General features: G+C 34.2%; 1 protein-coding gene across 1 annotated transcript in view; it reads left to right on the top strand.

Annotated features, from left to right (window-relative positions):
* The window catches only part of LOC127835698 (slit homolog 3 protein-like), a 47,397-nt gene that overhangs the window by 9,236 nt on the left and 15,709 nt on the right, over positions 1-22,452 (top strand). Inside the window, exons 3-8 of the mRNA XM_052362136.1 lie at positions 5,110-5,291; positions 11,750-11,863; positions 12,275-12,388; positions 12,718-12,831; positions 16,811-16,924; positions 17,165-17,278. Of these exons, the coding sequence (XP_052218096.1) occupies positions 5,110-5,291; positions 11,750-11,863; positions 12,275-12,388; positions 12,718-12,831; positions 16,811-16,924; positions 17,165-17,278 (752 nt within the window). The remainder of the gene's footprint in view (positions 1-5,109; positions 5,292-11,749; positions 11,864-12,274; positions 12,389-12,717; positions 12,832-16,810; positions 16,925-17,164; positions 17,279-22,452) is intronic.

Below are 22,452 nucleotides of genomic sequence, written 5' to 3'. Positions count from 1 at the left end.
AACAATTCTCTCTGTCGCTAAACGTGGTCATTTCCATGTAAAGGCATAGGAAAGTGAATTCTCAACAACTCTTAGCTTATTTACAATATTTTATCAAGTGAGTCCTAGTGGTATTACTTTCGCTTTAGTTATTTGTTTCAAGTTTTCGTCAAACAACTATATTGAACCCATATGCGACGGCGTATTTGATGGAGTAACTTGAATTTTAGTATAGATGAACAATTTTAGTTCTATTTTGTATTGTCTATTTTGTTCAGACAGCACTTATAATAACTGGAGGCAATATTGCAATAAAGATCTTGCATTAAAGCCCATTCAAATATATATGCCTATGGTTCATAATACATATTTCCATAAAGATGGATTGACGTTTATCTTCTGGTAAGACACTTTTCGTTTTGCAACGATTGTGTTTCCGCACTAGATCTCAAAAACGTATGACCAAAATTTGATGAAACTGAAAGGTACCTAATACAATTATAAATTGCGGTCTTTCATGTATTCGATATTTCGTTGCAATTACTGCGAGACTTCGCGTTCTAATTGCCAAAAAATCTATTTACACGGGCTGTTATGGAATTTGTGTTTATCAAAAGCAGGTTAGCACTCATTTCGTTCGCTTTTTTTTTCGGAAAAGAAATTGTTACGCGGAAATATCTGCAATTTCAGAATGTGACCGAATAAGGAAACTCTTGTTTAAATTGTGCAGCTCTTGCGATGATTAACGGCTTATATCTTGAATATTAAAAATGCCTACATCGATTTTTTATTTAGCTGGCATTTTCAACGCGCGATAATTTGAATAGAAAATGTTATTGACAATATTTAAATTGTAATGGCAATACAAATAATTATTTAAATAGATGACTAGATTAACAGACAGACCGACAGACCGACATACCGACAAACCGGCATACGGACAGACAGACAGACAAACAGACAGACAGACAGACATACACACAGACACACAGACACATAGAAACACAGACAGACAGACAGACAGACAGGCAGACAGATAGGCAGACATACTGGCAGACAGGCAGCCAGCCAGCCAGACAGACAGACAGACAGATATAAAGACAGACATATAGACATACAGACAGACACACAGACGGACGGACGGACAAACATACAGACTTACAAGCAGACATACAGACCCAAAAACACACACAGACAAACGGACGGACGGACGGACCGACGGACGGATGGACGGACGCGAGGACGAACGGGCGGATTGATGGCAGGTTGGCACGCAGACAGACACCCAAACCAATAAATAAATAAAGTTCATTGTTTGGCAGCATAAAGGAGCTGGATAAACACATAATCAGAATTATTTTGGAACATTTTTAGAACTTTTACATGTTAAATGATTGACAAGAGGTTACAGTTTCGTCTATGTATATATGTTTGTAATTTGGTAAATATGTATGTAATAACAATTAATTTTGAAAGCTAACTGCAAATGACAGGTATTTATATGTTTTTAATATTGAATACGGAACTGTTTCATTGATCCATATTCAGTCACATAAAATACATTGGTTTCCAGTTTATTAATACATGAAAATAAGTGCAAACGTGTACTTATTTTAGCATTAGAACTGCATGCCTAATGAGTGTTATATGTGCAAGTGTACATATATGAAGTCATAATTAAAGTGAGGTAATGCAAGTTGCATAGTTGGTCTAAATAAGCAGTAAGGAACAGAACTATGCATAGGAACAATTTAATGGAAATGTGACATAAACAAATGTGGTTGTAAACATTCAGGTAACACTACTTTTATTGATTTTTGGTACAGTTTTTACAAGTTAAACAATGCCTATAGTTTAAAAAAAGCCAGTCATTTATTCGGTTTGAATATGAAATACTTAACCAATGCGTTATCTCTTTCAGCCGCGACAAAGGAACTGTAGTTTTTGTTAGTTAACCTAAAAATCTGAGAAATGTGCCTGGAAAAAAAGTTGGTTGGCATTTTTTAGGCATGGCTTCTTTTTATGTTTTTTGGTATCTACATACCATCTGCTGAAAATCTAGAGGGGATGTCACCTTCTCAGGTGCTTGACATCCTTTTAATTAGGTCAAAGGTCAATTGGTACAGTTTTCAGTTGTTAAGGAGATGAAATATATCTCATTGTGATTTATAACAACAATTGAACAGTTTAAGGCAGTAATATTGTCTGAAAATGAACGTGCTTGGATGTAATTTAAAGTTTATGTATTCTAGTGTTCACTGATATAGGTAAAAAAATCATTGAGTGCACTTTTATGCCAAAATAAACATGACAACTGGCATTGAAAATCAGAATAAAATATTATGTATAAAAAGTATTATTTAAACAATGGAATAGTTTTTGCTAATTTTTATTAAAGGGAGATTATACGAGTTTTATATGAGTTAAATTGTAATATATTGATACAAATATGTAACAATAACACAAAATAGGCAATAAAAATTATACATTGAAGACGAATTTCATAAAATGCAGCAAAGACAAATGAGCGTCCCGAGCCGATTGTGACGAAGATATTTCGTGCATATTTGCATACAATAATCGAAGCATTCGTCTTTTTATTAGGAACGGAGTTAATGTTCGTATGTCGTATGAATAGATATTGTTGAAGGAAATTATCAAAGTGCTGAAGGCACTGAATTTGTTCGCTGTTGTATAATCTTAGACGCAACTCAGTTTTCAAAATTATGCTATAGCTTTTTATATGATTTTGTTATGCAAACAAGTGTAAGCTACTCTGTTTTACGTTATGAAAAAACTAGTGAAAATTACAAGTTTTAGGTGACTTATTTCATCCTGATTTATGTGCATAAAGTGTACATAAAGTTTCTTCAACTATGAAATGATTTGGAAATTTCCATCACCTATCGTAATTTAAACAATTGTTTGCATGATTGACCTATTCGAAATGAAAACTAGGTACTTCTGAATAGCACTACTAAAATTAGCCAAATTAAGTTAGAAATATAGGGTATTTCGGGCACAATTTGTTCCATTTACAATTGATGTTATGCATATATTCCAAACGTTTCAGCAGTTGTTGTCATTTGTATATGAAATGATATATATTTCATTAGTTTATGCAATATTTATTTGTGTAACTAAAATATTGTTTAATTTTCAATAACAAATACATCATAGTAAACTTACGCGTTCAAAAAATTCCTTTTCCGATTTTGACTAGTGATTTTGTTCCGGATTCCCGATGGAAGATAACAACACTTTTTTGCTTGGCAGCCTTTATTCCGATTGTAACATCGTATGTACTATTTAAATGCATTGATAATGGATGTTTTAATGAATATAAGTCATACAAGTCTTGCTCGATCAATATTTTTATTCATTAGAGTGTATGTTTTAGTAATGGTTCCGAAAAATTCGGAAAAAAAAACGATTGAGGGTTGGAAACTTGGAATGTTTAAGAAATCATATTTGAACGGTATTTCTTTTCTTTAACGTTGATTTTAATGCATAATACCATATACATAGGAAATTAGCGACGAAAGAAATATAAAATAAAAATGCTGTATTGCAAGGTTAGAACCCTTAAAGTATTTTGAGAACTGTAGTTATATATTCAAAACTTGACTTTTGATGTGCTTCACTGTAAACCATATAGATAAATTTATTAATTTGCAAAATGCTTTCCCCACAATCAAGACGAGACCAACGTTGGTATATAACTATTTTATGTGTAAAAACTCTAGTAATCATTAAAGGAATGATTTAAAGAACAAAGTCCCAATTGTTTATGTTGTTTGTAAATTTGAAAGCGCTTGTACTACACATAAAGAAAATATTTTTAAAATTGTCGTCAGGCTTGCAAACTTAATGAAAAACTATTTTATTTACCCGGTTAGAGTGTGGTTTCAAGTAGTACCTTGTATCTTCAAATATAAATTATGTTTAATGCAAATAAAAACAGTTCTAGTATATAATTACTATTAAACTTCTTTTGAATAATCATAGCAAAGACATATGCGACCAAAACTTAAGAAACATCTGTTCAAGCAAAATAAATTAAATGATATTTAAAAAATTGTTTTTGTATAGAATGGGACAAAATAATAAATGCAAAAACAATATAATAAAATATCACTAAATCATAACATTGACATTTGTATACCTGTTTTTATCGCAGTACAAATTACAAGGTCCCCCTGAAATATTTCACTAGCTTTTCTTCAAAATGGATTAAATCATTAAACCAAGTAATTCTACCTTATAAAACGGTAAGTTGATATGCAATTTAATTCAGTTTGCAACAACAAAACAAAGAAACAAATAATGGAATAAATATGTCCTATTGTTTTACTATATAATCATGTTTAGAATGGAACGAGTTTAAGGTTTACGTTGTAAATTTAACGTACAAACACACAAACCAATCCAATGGTTTTAGAATAAATTACGTGTGCTCCCATTAACATAGTTGTTTTATACAGAACAGAACAGAACAGACAGTTTATTAAGACTTATACAAATGTACATCGTCTAAATACAAACAATATAATACAAAATATTGTCACGTGTCTATATATTACAACGTATGAGTTATAACAATATACAAAATGCAATATAACAATTTGAGACAAAGTATATATAACATGCCTTTTTATTCATACAAATGTCTCATCTGTATAGACCATTATTAGATTGCATTGCTTTTCACATAACCAACAGACAGGTATACATTATATGTAGCTGAGGCTCGCTTGAGATTACTTGATGTTCTGTTCATCCAACAGGGAAAACTCTGCAATGTGTTCACTTGTGATTTTTGAATGTTTAATCACAGGGCTATATTTGTTTTCACTTTTACAATGGTTCAAATATCATATTCATATTAAACAAAGGGGACACAATGAGTGGTTATTTTACCGGTAATAAGCCAACCATTATTTTACGAGTACAATCATGGATTGTATATCACCAGAACCGATGCTTTAAACAGTCTCAATCATTTTTTAATTAAAAATTATATTTCTAATCGACATATTGGAATTCAATTGTTATTTTTAAAAGGTCTTTATTTAGCAATAAAACTGTGGAAAACAAACAAATGTAGATACAAATATATTGTTTTTCCAGTTATCTAGCTAACAATCCGCTCATCTGCGACTGCCAGCTGCAATGGCTCATTGAGACAGTACAGGACAGCCAGTCCAATCTCAGAGTAAACGGTGCCGAGTGTAGTGAGCCCGCACACCTTAAGGGACGTAACATGGTGCACGTCACCCAAGCAGATCTCAACTGCGACACGCAGGCAAACGGTATGTGCATCGATGTAAACATTTAAATAACAAACGGTGCCTTTACTATTAGCTCACCTGAGCCGAACGTGCTCATGTTCAGCTTTTGTGATCACTTTTTGTCTAACGTGCGTCATCCGTCGTCATTTGTCCGTCGTGCGTCGTCAATTTTCACCTAAGTAACACTCTAGATGCCACATTTACTGTACAAACTTTATGACACTTGATCAGAACATTTATCATATAAAAATATTAGCTAAATTGGCAAATTGTCCCGGTCTGTTTAAAAAATGACCGCCAGGGAGCGAGGCAGTTGTCCTAAAGTTGCTATAGTAAAACCTTGGTGACACTCTAGACTTTTTTTTTTGTTTAATCTTCATGAAACTTTGTCAGAATTTATGTTCTTATGATATATCTGCTGAGGAAGTAAATGTTCCCAGTCCGTTTAAAAACATGGCCTCACGAGGGAGGGGTAGTTTTCCTTATATGGCTAAAGCAAAGCCTAGTTAATGCTATAGAGTTAGCAAATGGTCCTCGTCTGTTGAAAAACATGGCCGCCAGGGTCGGGGCGTGTTCCTTAAATGGCTATAATCAATCATCATTCCCTTGACCGGTCTGGTCCATAGGGTGCAGGGGGATGAGATACTACGTAACATATCTTCTCCGCAAGTCAGGATTTTTGTGGCTGCTATGAGTAGCTCATCCATGGAAGGGACGTCCACTCTTTCACATTTACCATCTGGATGTTCTTCTGGCCGCCTAGATAGCTACCTCAATCAATGGTAGTCGTGTCTTGGGACGTATTTAAAAACAAACCCAGCTTTCGTCCTTTGACGGTCACTTAGATGGGGTTTGTTTTGGCCAACAAGTTCTGCTGTCATGATCCGGTCGTACTATTTCATATTGTGCTCCAGATAAGAGTTGCCGAGCATTTTTCGTAGATACTTGTTCCCAAAGGCCTGTATCCTGCGTTCTGTTTCCGCGTGAATTGTCAAAGTCTCTCAGCCGCACAGTAAAATGGACACTACGTGGGACTTGAAAAACCTATACTTGCTGGAAAACGTATGGAGCTGCTTGTTCATAATCTGCTAAGTCTGGCCCACGCTGCAGTTGCCATGGAAATTATTATTCGGTCCTAATTTGATGATTATTCCATCCTTGGGCATGGTTTCTCCTTAATATTTTAATGTGTTTTTGTCTTCATGTTAATTGCTGTTCATGGTGATGTCTGCGCTGATTTTATTTATGCCATTCCTCATGAGCTTTGACTTTTCTGAGCTGACCTCCATCCGGTATGCTCATGCTCTTTTGTTGAGCTTGTTAGTGAGATATTTTCATTACTGGTACCAACCGTGGTCAATCGCATAAGCGAATCTCAAGTTGGAGGTGGGTCTGCGACCGATGGAGATTGAGCTCTGGGGGTTTGGGGAATCAAATTCTCAAGAAAAGGGTTAAACAGGACGGAGGAGAGAGGACACTATGACGGACGCCCACTGATATCCTAAAAAGTAATCCATTTATCCATATAGAACAACTGCGGTGGTGGCGTTTCCATAAAGTTCTCGGATGACTTGCAACAGCACTTCGCAAATGTTGAATTCTATCAAAATCTGACATAGGACATCATGCCGCGTGTGGTCGAAAGCTTTTGTTAGTATTTTAAGTTGTGGAAGAGCTCATGTTAGTGTTTCAGGTTTCACAATGATGACTCTGCAGTTGAAGATCTGTTTTATTGTGATCAGTCCAGCTCTGATTCCAGTCTGCTTCTCTGCCAGCAGTTCTTCAATCTTACTTTTTAATCGGTTAAGGATGAGTCTTGGATGGCTAATGAGGCTGATGGTGCGGTTATTCGCATACAGCTTGAGGTTGCCATTTTAGGAAATGTAATGACCAGAGACTGAGTCCATTTATTGGGCAACTTCTTCTTCTCTTATGGCATAGGTCCGTGATTGCTCCAGGCGTTTCCTCTTCTCTATGTTTAATGGAATCTGAAGGGACGGTGTCCACTCCATGAGATTTGCATGCTTTCAGGAAGCTCACAACATCATGCACCTCTGCCTTTAGTATGGACGGCCTTTAGTCCTCTTTTTCTGCACTGGGGTCACTCTGAAGAAGACTGGGGTCTCATTGAAGGGGATAGATGTAGAGGTCGCAGCGTTATTCACTGCATATGTTCAGGAATGCGGCACTCTCTTTGTCAATGTTGATACATGCCACATCAATCAACTCCTTCTTGGCCTCTTTCATCTTCTTCCTCACCTCCCCCACCATGTTTGCTTTCTGGTATTCTAGACTCATGGCTGGTTTACTTCTTTTACCTCAGATTTATCCTCTTGTCGCAGAGGTCAATGATCTCTACGGTCACCCATGACATTTTCTTCTTTCTCTCTTTCCCAAGAAGATAATTTGTTGAATACAGCAAAACGTCTTTGATAATGTTAGTAATGGTGTCGATGTCATTGTCTAAGATATTCAGGGCTGCAAACTTTCCGCCATTATGTGCTTTAAATGTCGCTTATGTATCGGGATCTGTCAGTTTCCCCAAGTCAAATCTAATGCGATGATTATTGGTGTTGCGCTTGTTCTTTGGTATGAATGTGTGAAAATAGTATAAATGCATATTTTGACATCCCTAGAATTCCGTTATATATGATATTGATCTATAAATCTGTAAAATTATATATATCAACCATATAATTAAATGTTAAACAATGAATCTTGTGTTTTATCATTATTGTTAAGAAGCATAAACTAGCAGTTAAGTTATTTACATGAAGACGCATGGGTTTTGTGATTTGTTTGTTACTGTCGGTAACAAGTGGTTAGCTTGTGGCTAAGATATTAAATAGTAAAAACATCATTTTGAATGCAAAATAATCGAATCATAACGGAAAATGAACTTCTCTGAAAAAAGTAATTATCAAATATATGTATTGAACAATGTATTTAACTCAAAATCACCCAAAAAAGAGAGCGCATCGCTTCATTCTATACATAGATTATGATGTCACTAAGTTATTGTCACCTCTATACTAAGACGAATAACATCCCCCTGGGTTAGGCATTTATATTTCCGCTAAAGTAGTTTTCGTAGGAATGAAAATGTAAATAATGAAAGAAAATCGTTTTTTATCATATGTTTGAAACGGAATGTTGTTAAAGAAATGCAATTGTATTGTGTTTTAATGTTATTTTGAATCTCTGTTAATAAGACGGATAGCAATAACCAGTAGCAAGATTTATCCGACCTACTTTCGCTTTCACTTTTCACTCGTAACAGACGTGCTAACCACAATTACTTTCGCGTTAGTACACATGTCAGTAAGACCGGTGTGTACACAATGACATCGCTTTAAACAGCCATAACTTCATATATATTGCAGCTATTTCAGTGCGCTTGGTCTTATTCAACGCAGAAATGAATTTACTTTCAGGAAATGTACATATATTGCAATATTATTACATCTTTTGTGTCAAATTTTAAAACTAAAACGTATGAAAAAACATTCTTACCATTCTTGCCGTTTCATTATGCATCAAAACTAACTGTTCAGCGCCGTTTGAACCTTTGCTAGCATACATTTTAACTGGCCGATATTTTTAAACACAAGTGTGATTTCATTGGTCAAATTTTAAGAAATAACACTATACACATCTCGCTTGACCTACAAGTCATCGATTAAACCCGATCGAAGACTGAAAACTTCACGGAGTAAGGGCCATTTTGCCTGCAAATTTCACGGACCTTGGTGCCATAATTCACTAAAACGTATGAAAAAACATTCTTACCGTTCTTGCCGTGACATTATGCAGCAAAACTAACTGTCCAGCGCCGTTTGAACCTTTGTTTACATATATTTCAACTGGCCGACATTTTTTAACACACGAGTGATTTCATTGGTCCAATGCGCAGGTGTGTCTTTACTTCCAGAGATTTAATTCATTAATCGGGTCTGACCGATGACTTGCAGGTCACGCGAGTACATTTGAACACATTGTCGATTAGCAGTTATCATTAAATAATAACATTGCTTGATGCACGCACATAATTTTACGAGTTAACACATGTTCAATTATTATTATATATTGTATCCAGCTTATACTTTCGAAAATCCCTTATGCATGTGTTTATGAAATTGTTGAAAACACATATTGTCAATATTAATAATGAATTGTTTTCAAGTCGTTGTTTTCACAATAAAAAAAGATTGGAATGATAAATTGTATTTAAATAACATTTTTATATAAAACTTGTAGTTGTATCTACAAATACATGTATTGTTTGACAATATCATCCGTCATTTCAGCATATGAAACATTGACAGTACTTTGCATTACACTAATCTAATTAAGCATTTAAACATAATCCATATTAATAAAAAAAGTGAGAAAACAATTTAAATAGCACATTAACAATATAGTCCGTCAGAAATGAGCTTATTTTGAAATAGACCCGGCATTGCGGTTTATAGTAAATGTTTACATATTTGTCGATAGAGGACATGTTTCTGATAAAAATTCCATTTTTCATTTAAAGATAATTCACAAAACTCATTCTAGCCTGTATATGTAATATATTGACTGGTCATTAATTATTTAAATAGTCAGCAATAATTAATATGTGGCCATGCTAGACTGGACAACAATTAGGGTGGACAAGAGTGAGTAATGCAATAAAAACCTGAGCTCAGAAACTAAACAATTCAAGATAAAAGTTAACATCATTAACAAAATGATTACCCCTGGGGTATATTTATATTGACCCATACACATATTCTGGCCATGAGGTTTTGAATTTGTCGTTCGGGTTTTAAAAACGCCTATGCCTAGATAAACATTTACAGTCTTTGGTGCTATTGTTCCAGTCGGAATGTTCACTATCTTTGGTGGGTGATTGTTTTCTATTTGACGGACTAGCTTTATCCTTAGCATTTGCATAAATCCCAACGCTTTTGTTGTTTGGTTTGCTTATAAACGTTCACAAATCTGTTACAACTAATAACTCTCAGCAAGCTCAAACGTCAATTTATGAGAGTTTCAGGCTTAAATTTTGCACTAATAATCCTCTTCTTATCCTGGCTAAAACAAATACAAGGTGTTTCTATAAATATGTCGCTTGATATGGCATTTCAAACCCCTTAAACATGTCTCATGACATTCTCTCCTTTAAAAAACTTGCCTTGTACTATTTCAGGCATGTCGTCCATTTATTTTACTTAATTGATGCCGAATTTTGCATTATTGAGTTTGTGTAGCAACACAAAAGTATGGTAATATACGCTTTACCGATGTAGCGGTCCATTAAAGTCTCTTTCTGCTCGAAGATACATAATAATAAGTAATACCGCCTATCAAACCGCAAATTAGACAACACACACACGAGTGCGCACGCGAGCACGCACTCAAGCACGCACACACACACACACAAACGTGCATGCGGGCTCGCCTTGAATGAACTTTCCTATTTCCTGTACAACAGGATTACATGTATACTTGAATTTTACAATTAACACAAATATCCGCAATTCTGGTTATACAATTCCAAGACTGTTGTGTGTCTTACCATTGACTGAGTGTTGATAACCATTTGCAGATTGAGCTGAATAAAAACCCATCTATATCATTTTTATTTCAAATTTTCGGCAAAAACCATAATGGTTATGTCAACCATTATAAAGTAATTTAGCAACATAGTTAATAATTATAGTATAAATTGTTTTGTACATGCTTACCGATTATAAATCGAATTAAAATGTAAAGCATTTGAATTTAACAACTATACGTGCACGATGTTTACATCTAGTTTAAAATATATTATGAAGAACATGAGTAAAAAAAGTGTATTCTTATTTTAGTTGTCATTGTTCTGTTCATGTATAGGCAATAACAGATTTAATTGATTTTTTTGTGGCAAATATTTCATATATCTTACAAAATGACATTAATGAATACAATTATATCAGTCTAAAAGCATGACATTTAGATCCACTGGATTGTGATGGAATTTTAACTGCACAAGTTTGCATAAGCGACCATATTGGCTGACATTTTTGGTATAATCTTGAATTTTAATTTGATTAATTTACTCCCCAACCAGAAAGCATTATGACAGCATTCTAATTTAGGTAAAAAAAAAGCTAGATAATGGATAAAGGCATAATTATATAACACATGTATCACAATATTTGTTGTAAAAATGCTGAAACGGGCGGTCAACTTGGAAATCGTCTTGGAAATCTCAGGACACTCAATGATACCAGATCGGCATCATTCAGATTCTTGATTCTTGATATGTTTCAAACTATAAATCAACTATGCACACCAAAATACGGGTGTTTGACGTTTTCTACCGGATAAGTGATGTATTGTTGCGAATTTATGCACATCGTTTCAAATGTGTCGATACGGTTTGTTCTGAACCAATAATGTAACCACGCTGATAAATTGAGAAATTGCTGATAGTTGTGTTTATCGTTCAGATACCAACGAATGCGTAACTCAGCCTTGTAAGAACGGCGCCAAGTGCACTAATCTTCAGAACACGTACTCGTGCACATGTTCACCTGGCTGGCAAGGACACAGCTGTGATCAGGGTATGACTAAAAAGAAACTGTGACAATACGTATTTAATTCCCTTTAAATACGTTTCCGGTGGCTATGTTTTAGAAAGCTATTTCATACCCAGCCTGTACACGAGTTGCTTTTTATGATTAATACATGATTCCATACAATTTTACCGCGTAACGAATTGTATTACCGTTTCACAACTTTCTACACTTGTTATATATTTGTCTTGGCGTGTTATTAAATAGGTCGATGTCACCACAAATGCATAGGATTCGTTTGGCGCTCAAAGCTCTGTTGCACATGTTCAAAACGAACACTGCGTTTAGAGCATATTGCTACATTCATTATGCACGCCCTTTGTCCACTATGTTTATTGAAATACAAGTGTGTGTTTTTTTCAAAAAAAACATAATTTTATGAAAACGAATATATTTCAGATATCAACGAATGCGTGCCCGCCCCGTGTAAGAACGGTGCCACGTGCACTAATCTTCAAAACGCCTACTCATGCACTTGTTCACCTGGCTGGCAAGGCTTCAATTGTGATCAGGGTATGGATACAAATCACTTGCAAATGACCATACGTGTTTCATTTTTTTAATAAATTTCCGGTGGCTATAGGTAACAAACTATTTCATAACCAGTCTGTAAACGATTGGTTATTTTATGAGAATTTTATTATGGCATACAAATCAATCACGAAACGAAGTGTTTTCCCTTTTCACATTTTTATAAATGTGTTGAATAATTGTCTTGGCGTTTTGAGAAATATTTCGAAGTCAACTCAAATGCATGGCCACGTCCTTTGTCCTTTATTTTTAATTTAATATACGCGTTATTTTCTAATCAACATATTTGAATTTAAACGAATGTATTTCAGACATCAACGAATGCGCGCCCGCCCCGTGTAAGAACGACGGCACGTGCGCTAACCTTCAAAACGCGTACTCATGCACATGTTCACCGGGCTGGCAAGGCAATAACTGTGATCAGGGTATGGCTATGCATTGCTTGAAAATAAACACACATGTTTGATTGCATTTCAGCTATTATTATTTTTCTATGATATATTTTACAAAGCTTTTACATACTCAGCGTGTAAACTAGGGGCCTTATTTTTAATTATTGTATATTGTCATTGCTAATCAATGGTTTTTGCTTATGGTACTGTCATTTCACAACTTAGTATATTTGTTAAATTATTACCAACGCGTATGTGGTTTAACGTATTAATATGCATTATGTTATGCATTATGATATCAGTTTGATAGTGTTATACATATTAAAAATGAATTACGGAATAGAAGTTAAGTTTAAAAAAATGAGGACAATGCTTTCCGAAATTGCTGCCAAAGTCAAGATACCTCCTCAAAAATTTGCTACGTAAACCAAAATATAATCCAAATTGTGCTTAAGAATAATTATATGTACAATTAATAAAACCTTAGTAGAACTAAATTGAAAAATAGATGTTTTATTTAAATGAATATAACATTTGAGTATAGTATTACATAAACATATCGAAATGATCCTTACCATACCATACAATTTATATCTTTCTAATTCTAAGAATATATTATTTGTTTTAGAAATAAATATACCGATTTAATGGCATGAATCAACTTGGATGCCAACTTAAATACCATAAAACGTATTATTTAACATTTGTTTATTAAGGTCAATTAGTGTTTGTTCCAGTTTAAAAACGTGTTTTTCTTCTAATTAATCTTTTCTCTGTATCAGGTTGCCCGTACCATGTTGCGACAAACTTGTTCGATTCCTTCGCTTAGTCCTTTAAACTAGCTGTTATATCGCCTACAAGTATGTTAAGAGTTGTTTGCGGTCAGCATTTTAGTTTATTTACCCTTACAATTATCACAATATCCAACCCCAGTGTTTGATGCATAGATAGCGTCAGCAGAGAGCCATATGGTCGCGAAAAGTCTCTGCATTTAACCCATTTTGCGAATTCCAATTTTCTTCCTAACTGGTGATTCCATGATGATGGACAACGAGGGTTTCAGGACAGCAATACAAATGAGAGAATAAAACAAAACACGCCTGTATTATCAGCTACCATAGAAATGCAGATTTGTTCTGTGTCTACAGAATCAAGCATTTGCCTTATAATGATAGCGTCAGTTACTTTGTGGGTTGTGTATTCAACAGTTCGATTGATAACGACACTTTTATATATTTCAGTATCATGACCTCATGTATCGTCCAACGTGGTTGTTTGAGTGTACAAGATGTGAAATATTTCATTCGTGCAAACCACTTTTCGAATCAGAGAGATCATCTGGGTTTTTGTATTATTAGTGAAACATAGTATAACATTTAGTGTTGGTAAACCGTTTAATTTGTAAACCCTTCAACATGGAATTGTTTACCAGGCCTCGCCATACTGTTGGTGCTTAACTACATGTATCAGTAAAAAACTTAGAAGAAAACATATTTCCTCTTTTTTTTCTTATTAAAGACTTAAAGTCAATGTGAATGTAGTAATGTATATTTCCGTCTATTGGTCAGTGAATGGTATACAGATAAGAAGATCAATATATTACTGAACGTTGATATAATTATCAATATGTTGTTCAGACACTTCTACTTTAATAGTCGCTTTAGCACCAGATTATGAGATACCCATGATTCAGTAAGCATAGCAGTAGGTACTGGAGCCTATTCATGATTTAGTATATTGTGAATGTCAACTATCCTGGAACTATCTTGTAAGCCAATCACTCTTTAAAGGGACCTTATCACAGATTTTGGCATGCATTGAAGTTTGTCATAAAATGTTTTATATTGATAAACTGAAGTATTGGCCCTAACAATCTCCAGTAAAAAAACACAAGAATACAATTAAAAAAAGAAAAAAAGTGACCCTCGACTGGACTCGAACCACTGACCGCTGGAGTCCTGGATTTAAAAGTCGCCCGCTTAGACCACTCGGCCATCCGTTCTCCTGTTATTATGCAATGTATTTTTACTTTATAAAAGCAATCCTCGTAGTTTCACAAAATATAACGTCAACAACAAAATTTCCAAATTATTCGATCGTTTCGCGTTGCAACGCTTTATAATTTTCAGGTTTTCAAATCGTCAAATTATCAATGAAATATATATTTTAGAGCATGGAAAATGTTGAGTATTATTGTTTCCTCAAAAAAATCATAATTAAAACAAAAATGTGCGAATCTGAAACAACTTTTTTTTATTTTGTGAAAAGGCCCCTTTAATAAATCAGATTTATCTTATACTATTTTGTGTCTGCGACCCGTATGTGCTTTCTAGACACAACGTTGGGTTCATCCTTATTATATATTGAACAATACACATTCTCCGGACATGAGTTATGAAATTATGTCGTTTGGATGTGTTTCAATATATATATGGCGTTATCAACATTAACAGACCTTGATGGTTTTGTTCCTGTAAGAAACTCCACTAGACAGAATAGTGGTTGCTAATGATCCGACGGATCAATGCATTATGTTAACTTTCTTCGATTACCTGTTTTATCCTTAGCATCTGCACTAATCCGCTTTAAAATGTTGCTATTAAATGGTACTACTTATTTCTTCGAGATCTTATTCCATCCTGCTGCAAATATGGAAACTCAAACTCCAAACCATGAGAGTTTCAGGTTTCAGTAGTGCACCACTGATCCTCTTCTTACCATGGCGATATCTCATACAAGTTGTTTCTATAGACATGTCGCTCCATATATGTATAGCATTCAATACCCCTTGGACCATGTGTAATGAAATGATGTCTCTTTGTCTTGTAAAGTTTAAGGCATTGTCCACATTGATCTTATGCCGTTTTTCAGTTTGTGTAGGACAACAGGGAAGTATGGTCACATTAGCTAAACTGAAACCAAGTGCAGCGGTCAATCACCTTCTCTTTCTGTTCGTACGAACACAATTGTATGGAATATGACCTTAAACAAACAATCAACCCGCAATTTCGACAAACGACTGTCAGTAGCTGGTTTTAAAAATACATTTAAAATCATCAATTTTATATAAATTATTTTTAGTGGAAACTTTGCGCAAAACATCCTCTTGTCAATAGTCGTAATGTCCATACATATGTGGGTATGTTTTCCCATTTAAAAATTTCGAGACTTTTGACTCAATTAGCTTTTCCATCAAAAAATCAAATTAAAATGTAAATAATTTGAAATTTACGAATATATGTACATGATGTTTGCACTAATTGTAAAAGCTATTATTAGAAACAAGTGTATGTTAAATATAGATTCTTATTTTCCTTTTCGTTAATCTCTTTATGTCTAGGTAAAATAATACATGTAGGTGATGTTGTTTTGATATTCGTCAATGTTCCTTATAAAATGTCAGTAAGTCAAGTATTCATGTTGCTATAGCATGACATTTTGATCCGAAGGATTATGATGGATATTTTAACTGCAATCATTTGCACACGCGGCCATATTGGCAGACATTTTCGGTTTAATCTGGAATGTTACTTTGCTCAATTCACTCCCAAACTAAACAAAACATACTATCATTATATATCAGGTGTAACAGATGCTTAATAATGGATAAAGGCATGAATATATAACCATATATGTCAAAATACTGAAACAGCGTTCATCATGGACGCCAATGTGGATATTTAAGGACCTTCAATTACACTAGTTAGACCAGCATCACTCAGATTCTTGAGGGGATATGTTTCCAACCAAAAATTCATTACTATACACCCTAAGTCCGGGTTGATGTCGTATTATGCCTGACCTATAGGATTTTTTTTTGCTTGAAGCGCCGGATTTTGATTGGGATGTGATCCTTGTGAAAAGTCGCACTCTGTTGCACATTATCAAACGGAACACTGCGTTAAGACAATTACTGCTAAATTTAAGTGTTACCCCAGTGTCTTATATGTTACATGTTATATAAACGTTATTTTCCAATAAACATTAATGAATGTAATCGAATGTATTTCAGATATCAACGAATGCGCGCCCGCCCCGTGTAAGAACGGTGCCACGTGCAGTAACCTTCAGAATGCGTACTCGTGCACGTGTGTTCCTGGCTGGCAGGGAAATAACTGTGACAAGGGCAAGCTTTACTTATAGATGTGTATTGACATATCGAATATTGTTGATTTTTTTTTCATATACATGTTTACATGCATGCATAGGCTCAAAGTCGTCACTCTGTTTCACATGGTCAAAAGAAACACTGTGTTAAGACAAGTATTGCTACATTTTATGTGAACGCCCTTTGTCCAGTATGTTAAATGTATGATATACACGGGTATTTTTTAATAAAATTAATAATGTGTGAGCGTTATTTCAGATATCAACGAATGCGCAAAAGACCCGTGTAAAAACGGCACAACGTGCATCGACCTTCAGAATGCGTACTTATGCACGTGTGTACACGGCTGGCAGGGAAATAACTGTGACAAGGGTAAGGTATACTTGTTAATTTGTATTGAAAGATCGGAGATTCTTGATTAGTTCATACACTGTAGGAGAGTTTATATGCATGCCCGCTAAGAAGGATTTGTTAATAATACAATTGTCGGTCAGCAATAATATCACGCATTTAAAAATGTCCGTTTTTCTCCGAAACTAAGCTTTATCGTGTATTAACTTGTATTACTTCTTAAAAGTCTAAATATGATCATTGACTATTTTTTATTTCAACTGCAGTATCCATTTATTATCCGCATTTGCTAAATTAATAAACATACACAATAAATAAATGACGTTACTATACATACGTATCTTAAAGATGTCGACAAATGTGACACAAACTCTTGTATGTAGGGGGGCGACATGCAACTTTTGTAATCGAGTATGCGTTAGATAGATGCTATTACGCTTGCAGGCGGTGTGTTGTTGCTAGTTTAATGAATTGCTAACAAGGCGAACGTATGCAGATCTTGTCATCTGTGTCAAATCGATGTTTCTTAACGAATAATGTAACCACGGTGATTAATTTAGACATTGAATTGCATTATGTTTATCGTTCAGATATTAACGAATGCGATTCTGCGCCGTGTACAATCTACTAAATGACCAGACACCCACACTTTACACCCCTCTCAACCCCCCAGCCCCGATCCAACCCCGACCCCCAACCCCTAAATTTGTGTTTTTTGAAACATGGTTAATAACACAAATATTTATTTTTATTATTTCATTTTTGAAAGACCATCCAACCTTCCCACCCAAGAATGTCCCCCCATAAAACAAAAATGTATTTTTTTTAAAGATAAAGTAATAAATGACAACACATCAACACTATTCACCACTCTCCACCCCTACCCCTCATCTCATTTTGATTGAAGTATTGAGATAGGTCCCTTCACCTTTAAACAGAAAAATAGAAGAGCGGTTTGCACCCGCTAGGCGGCGCTCTTGTTAAATTCAAGTAACCAATGGCCTAAAACATATAGGACAATATATGATAAGCAACACTATACATAACAATTATCAAAAGCGGAGGTCACCGCCTTAAAATGGACAATGCAGAGAATTGGAGTTTCCAAAAACAGTTTAGTTATTAGCACTCTAATGGGACATGTTGATTTTCTCTGTTTTTTTCGCATATTTCTTAGTGTTGTGGTATTCTGCATTGATCAGTAAAGTTTAAAACAATTCACCGTACAATATTTTTTTTTTTACATTTTCAGTTTTGAACCCCTAAATTGTTTTTCCTCCATTTTTTCTGAACCATGTATTTACACAATTCACTCTCATTAATCCAAACATTGAACAAACTACACTTTTTAGTATGTATAATAGATAAATGCATAATATATACAAATATGTTAGTTTATAACATGTGAGAAAAGGAAAAAAGAAAATATAAAAAAACAAGTGATGTCATCATCCTTCGGAAAACGAGAAAAAATGCAATCCCTAGTCACGAGTCTTCTTTTAAATAAATTGTAAAAACAAATGGCAAAAGGAAATTACAATCTTCCAACAAAGAAATCATCTACAATATATGCTTGAATGAAAATAAAGAAAAAAATGGGAATCACCAGTGAAAACGAAAAGTTCCTGCTTTACAATCAAGGGTAACCCCATTTTCCAGAAACGCCACACTGAATTTGAGATTTGTATATGAGAGCATAAAGATGAGCTAACTGTTCAAAAAGTATTATAAATAGATACAAAAAGAGCAAAGGCCTATAATAAACTCATAAACATATTAACATGCATACAACTCATATATCATTTGTGACATGGAACCTACTCAGTGCAGTAAGATTTGCTTACCTAGTTTGAAATTGCACGATAAATGCATTTTTCTATAAATAAGACTTGAAAATTTTACACGGAAATAAGAACATTAATAATTAAGTAACAAGGCACATTTAATCATTCAACTATACACGTTTAAAAGAAAATAGCTTTATCAATTTATCAATGAGTAGTAAAACTAGTGATAACACTTAACTTATTATGACAAACTAAACAAATACATGATTGTCATGGTAGTTTTTTGAAGAATTTCGATAGGTTGGAATAAGTGTCTGCAAAAGACGCTTGGCATTGGTGACCCTGGGCTAACTGTCAGAGTTATTCATTATGAGAATGGTCTTAAGACCATCACGTTCAAAGATCATTTTAAGATGCATAAGTTTGAGTCCAGAGCCAGCTATAATATTTATATTGTTGCAGCATTGAACACATGAATGTTAACAAGAACACTCAGTGACTGCAAGTTCCTAGCTTGTTTCTGGGTTGAATTTGAGTCCATAATCTGTCTGGTTTCATTTTCCTCCTGCACAGGTAATCAGCAAAGCACTGAAAAGATAACACCATTGTTCCTTTGAAGTTGATACATGTATTTGCCTAGTAGTTATATTCAGGCAGGTTCATAAGAACTTCAATAAGTTTCAGTCGAAGAAAATTATGCATAATTGCAAATTGTGTATGAATAATTTAAACCATTTTTATTTATTAAAATAAAAAGTTTTGGTCTTTTCTTATTTATTTGAATTCAATAGGCCTTTTTAAAGTTGTTTGTATAAATTGACAACATTTTCTTAGTGTTATGTAACAAAACAATTATATACAGACATTCACTACATATGTCATTACTAGTATTATATATGCCCTTTTAAACTGGATTAATAAGTAAGTGTAAACTCCACATATATACATTCTTCATCCAAATGTTAATACCAAATACGTGTATTATACCTACTGGATATGGAACCGACTTTTAACGTTACATGTATTACTTAAAACATTGGTTCTACATTTACAATCACATAAATCAGTGAAAAACCTAAGTTCACTGCCATTTTATAAGTATTTCTGCTATAAAGGAGATGGATGAAACTTAATGAATGGTCATACCCGCATGTACTACCATTTTCTTTTGAGTTCAACTGATCATTGGAGCATTCAGTGCTGACAAAACAAGTAATTAACCCTTCCTGGACCACCAATATTGTTGACCATTGCTGAAATTTCAAAGATAATAAATATGCAGCATTTTTATTTGGATACCATAATACATAATTAAGGAGATCACACAAGTAGCAGTCATTGGCATATCATATTCAAAATAGTAATTTTAGTATTTGGGACATAATATACTGTTGTTTGTTTGAGGAAAACATCATTATTTTGTCATAGAATTCAAATATGCTGTCCTTCATTTCCATGCATTTACAACACACATTTGTCCTTACATGGCATATTTTTTATTTTTCAAAATGAAAGCAAATATTAGCCCGATTATGTAGTAAAAATCACTGACAGGGTGCACTTTTCCTACACAATCTACTTCACTCCAATTATGAATAATGAAATTTTTATAGATCTACTTGAAAATAAATGCATAATCCATGTACCTTCCTGTTCCGAGCTTTGTGTTGATAGCAAAACAAGGCATTTCTTTCTTGAAAAGTTGAAGACTCTTCTTTACGTGATGGGTTTTGCCGTACGATAACCAGTTCACATGGCTACAGTCATCACACAAGCATAAATCCACTTTATCCCCTTTTACTGCTCACCAACAATATTAAATTTTGTAAGTGACACGGGTTCTAAACGTTATTCTTTACTGGTCAAAATGTTCAAGCGTTTTGACAGTCGTATTTCCAGGAATCGTTTTCTTCATAAATATCAACACTGCCATGCATAAGTTGACGTTTATCATTAACTCCATTCACATTAAAGGGATCTTTTCACGCTTTGGAAAATTGACAAAATTGAAAAAAGTTGTTTCAGATTCGCAAATTTTCGTTTTAGTTATGATATTTGTGAGGAAACAGTAATACTGAACATTTACCATGGTCTATTATAGCCATTATATGCATCTTTTGACGATTTTAAAACCTAAAAATTATAAAGCGTTGCAACGCGAAACGATTGAATAATTTGGAGAGTTCTGTTTTTGTCGTTACATTTTGTGAAACTACGAAGATTGCTTATATAAGGTATAAAATACTACAAGTATATGTACTCGGCGGAATAGCTCAGTAGGCTAAAGCGTTTTTACTTCAGGACTCTGGCAGGACTCCAGGGGTCACTGGTTCGAAATCTGGTCCGGGCAATGTTCTTTTCCTTTTTTTAATTTTATTCTTGATTTTTTACTGGAGCTTTTACGATCCAATGTTTACATTTATCGATATAAAGCATTTAATGAATAAGTTAAAAAATGCCAAAATCTGTGAAAAGGCCCCTTTAATATGAACAACAATTACACTTTTATGAATCTTTGTCTTTCAAGATAGCAAATTGCTTTTTCTTTAAACGACCCAATATGTCAGGTACAACGTCGGCCATATTTGTTGTCATTTTATTTAGTTTGCGGGTCCTACATTTAGTATTTCATAGCGTATTTATCGAAAATTCGTAGTTTTCCGCCCATACCCGGATAACGTTCGGAGTGACGGATATGTAAGAAATATGGCGATATTGCCTGAAGTTTATTAGAGTGCTAATACCTTGAATGCTAGCTGAACCCCACACTTAACACATTATTAATCACAAAACATTCATGTGTAGAATACCACCTCATGTAGCTTTGTGGTACATGCTTTATGTTTTCTTAAAGGCTGATATAAAAAATTTACAAACCCAACCATATGCACACGTGCAGACAGAAAAAAGAAAATTTGGCATATGCTATGTTTATTCTGCAGCACTGACTGCAGCAAAATCTTCTGACCATATACAAACATGGTTATTTTTCTACAACACCTTTAGATACCTCTTCACAGATGATAAAGAGTAGCAACTGTGAATTGTAAGTGGATACATAGATAATAATTATAAGTTATATAAGGTGCACATTACTTTGACCTGAAGTAACAGATAACCGGTACTTAACTGTTATTCTGGCAAGAGTTATCATCACGACTATATAATATCAGGATGCATTGTCCATATTTTCATTTTTGACATTAAATAATGGCACAAACCAACACGTTATCTCAGTGTTCTCAAAACAAAAATAGAGTAAACAGTTATATTTTCAAAGTAAATAGCAACGTTGCACTAAAACAGGTATTTGTTGCACCTTGCATATGATTGTTTGGCGGAAAAGTAGCCATCGTCAGATTAATTGATTGATTGAAGAAATCGCCGGCTGCCGGTTCTTATGGATAA

Source organism: Dreissena polymorpha, chromosome 6 (assembly GCF_020536995.1).
Source record: "Dreissena polymorpha isolate Duluth1 chromosome 6, UMN_Dpol_1.0, whole genome shotgun sequence".
In the NCBI taxonomy this organism is placed as follows: Eukaryota; Metazoa; Mollusca; class Bivalvia; order Myida; family Dreissenidae; genus Dreissena; species Dreissena polymorpha.
Note: the sequence above shows the minus strand (reverse complement) of the source record. Positions and strands in the feature narration are given on the sequence as shown.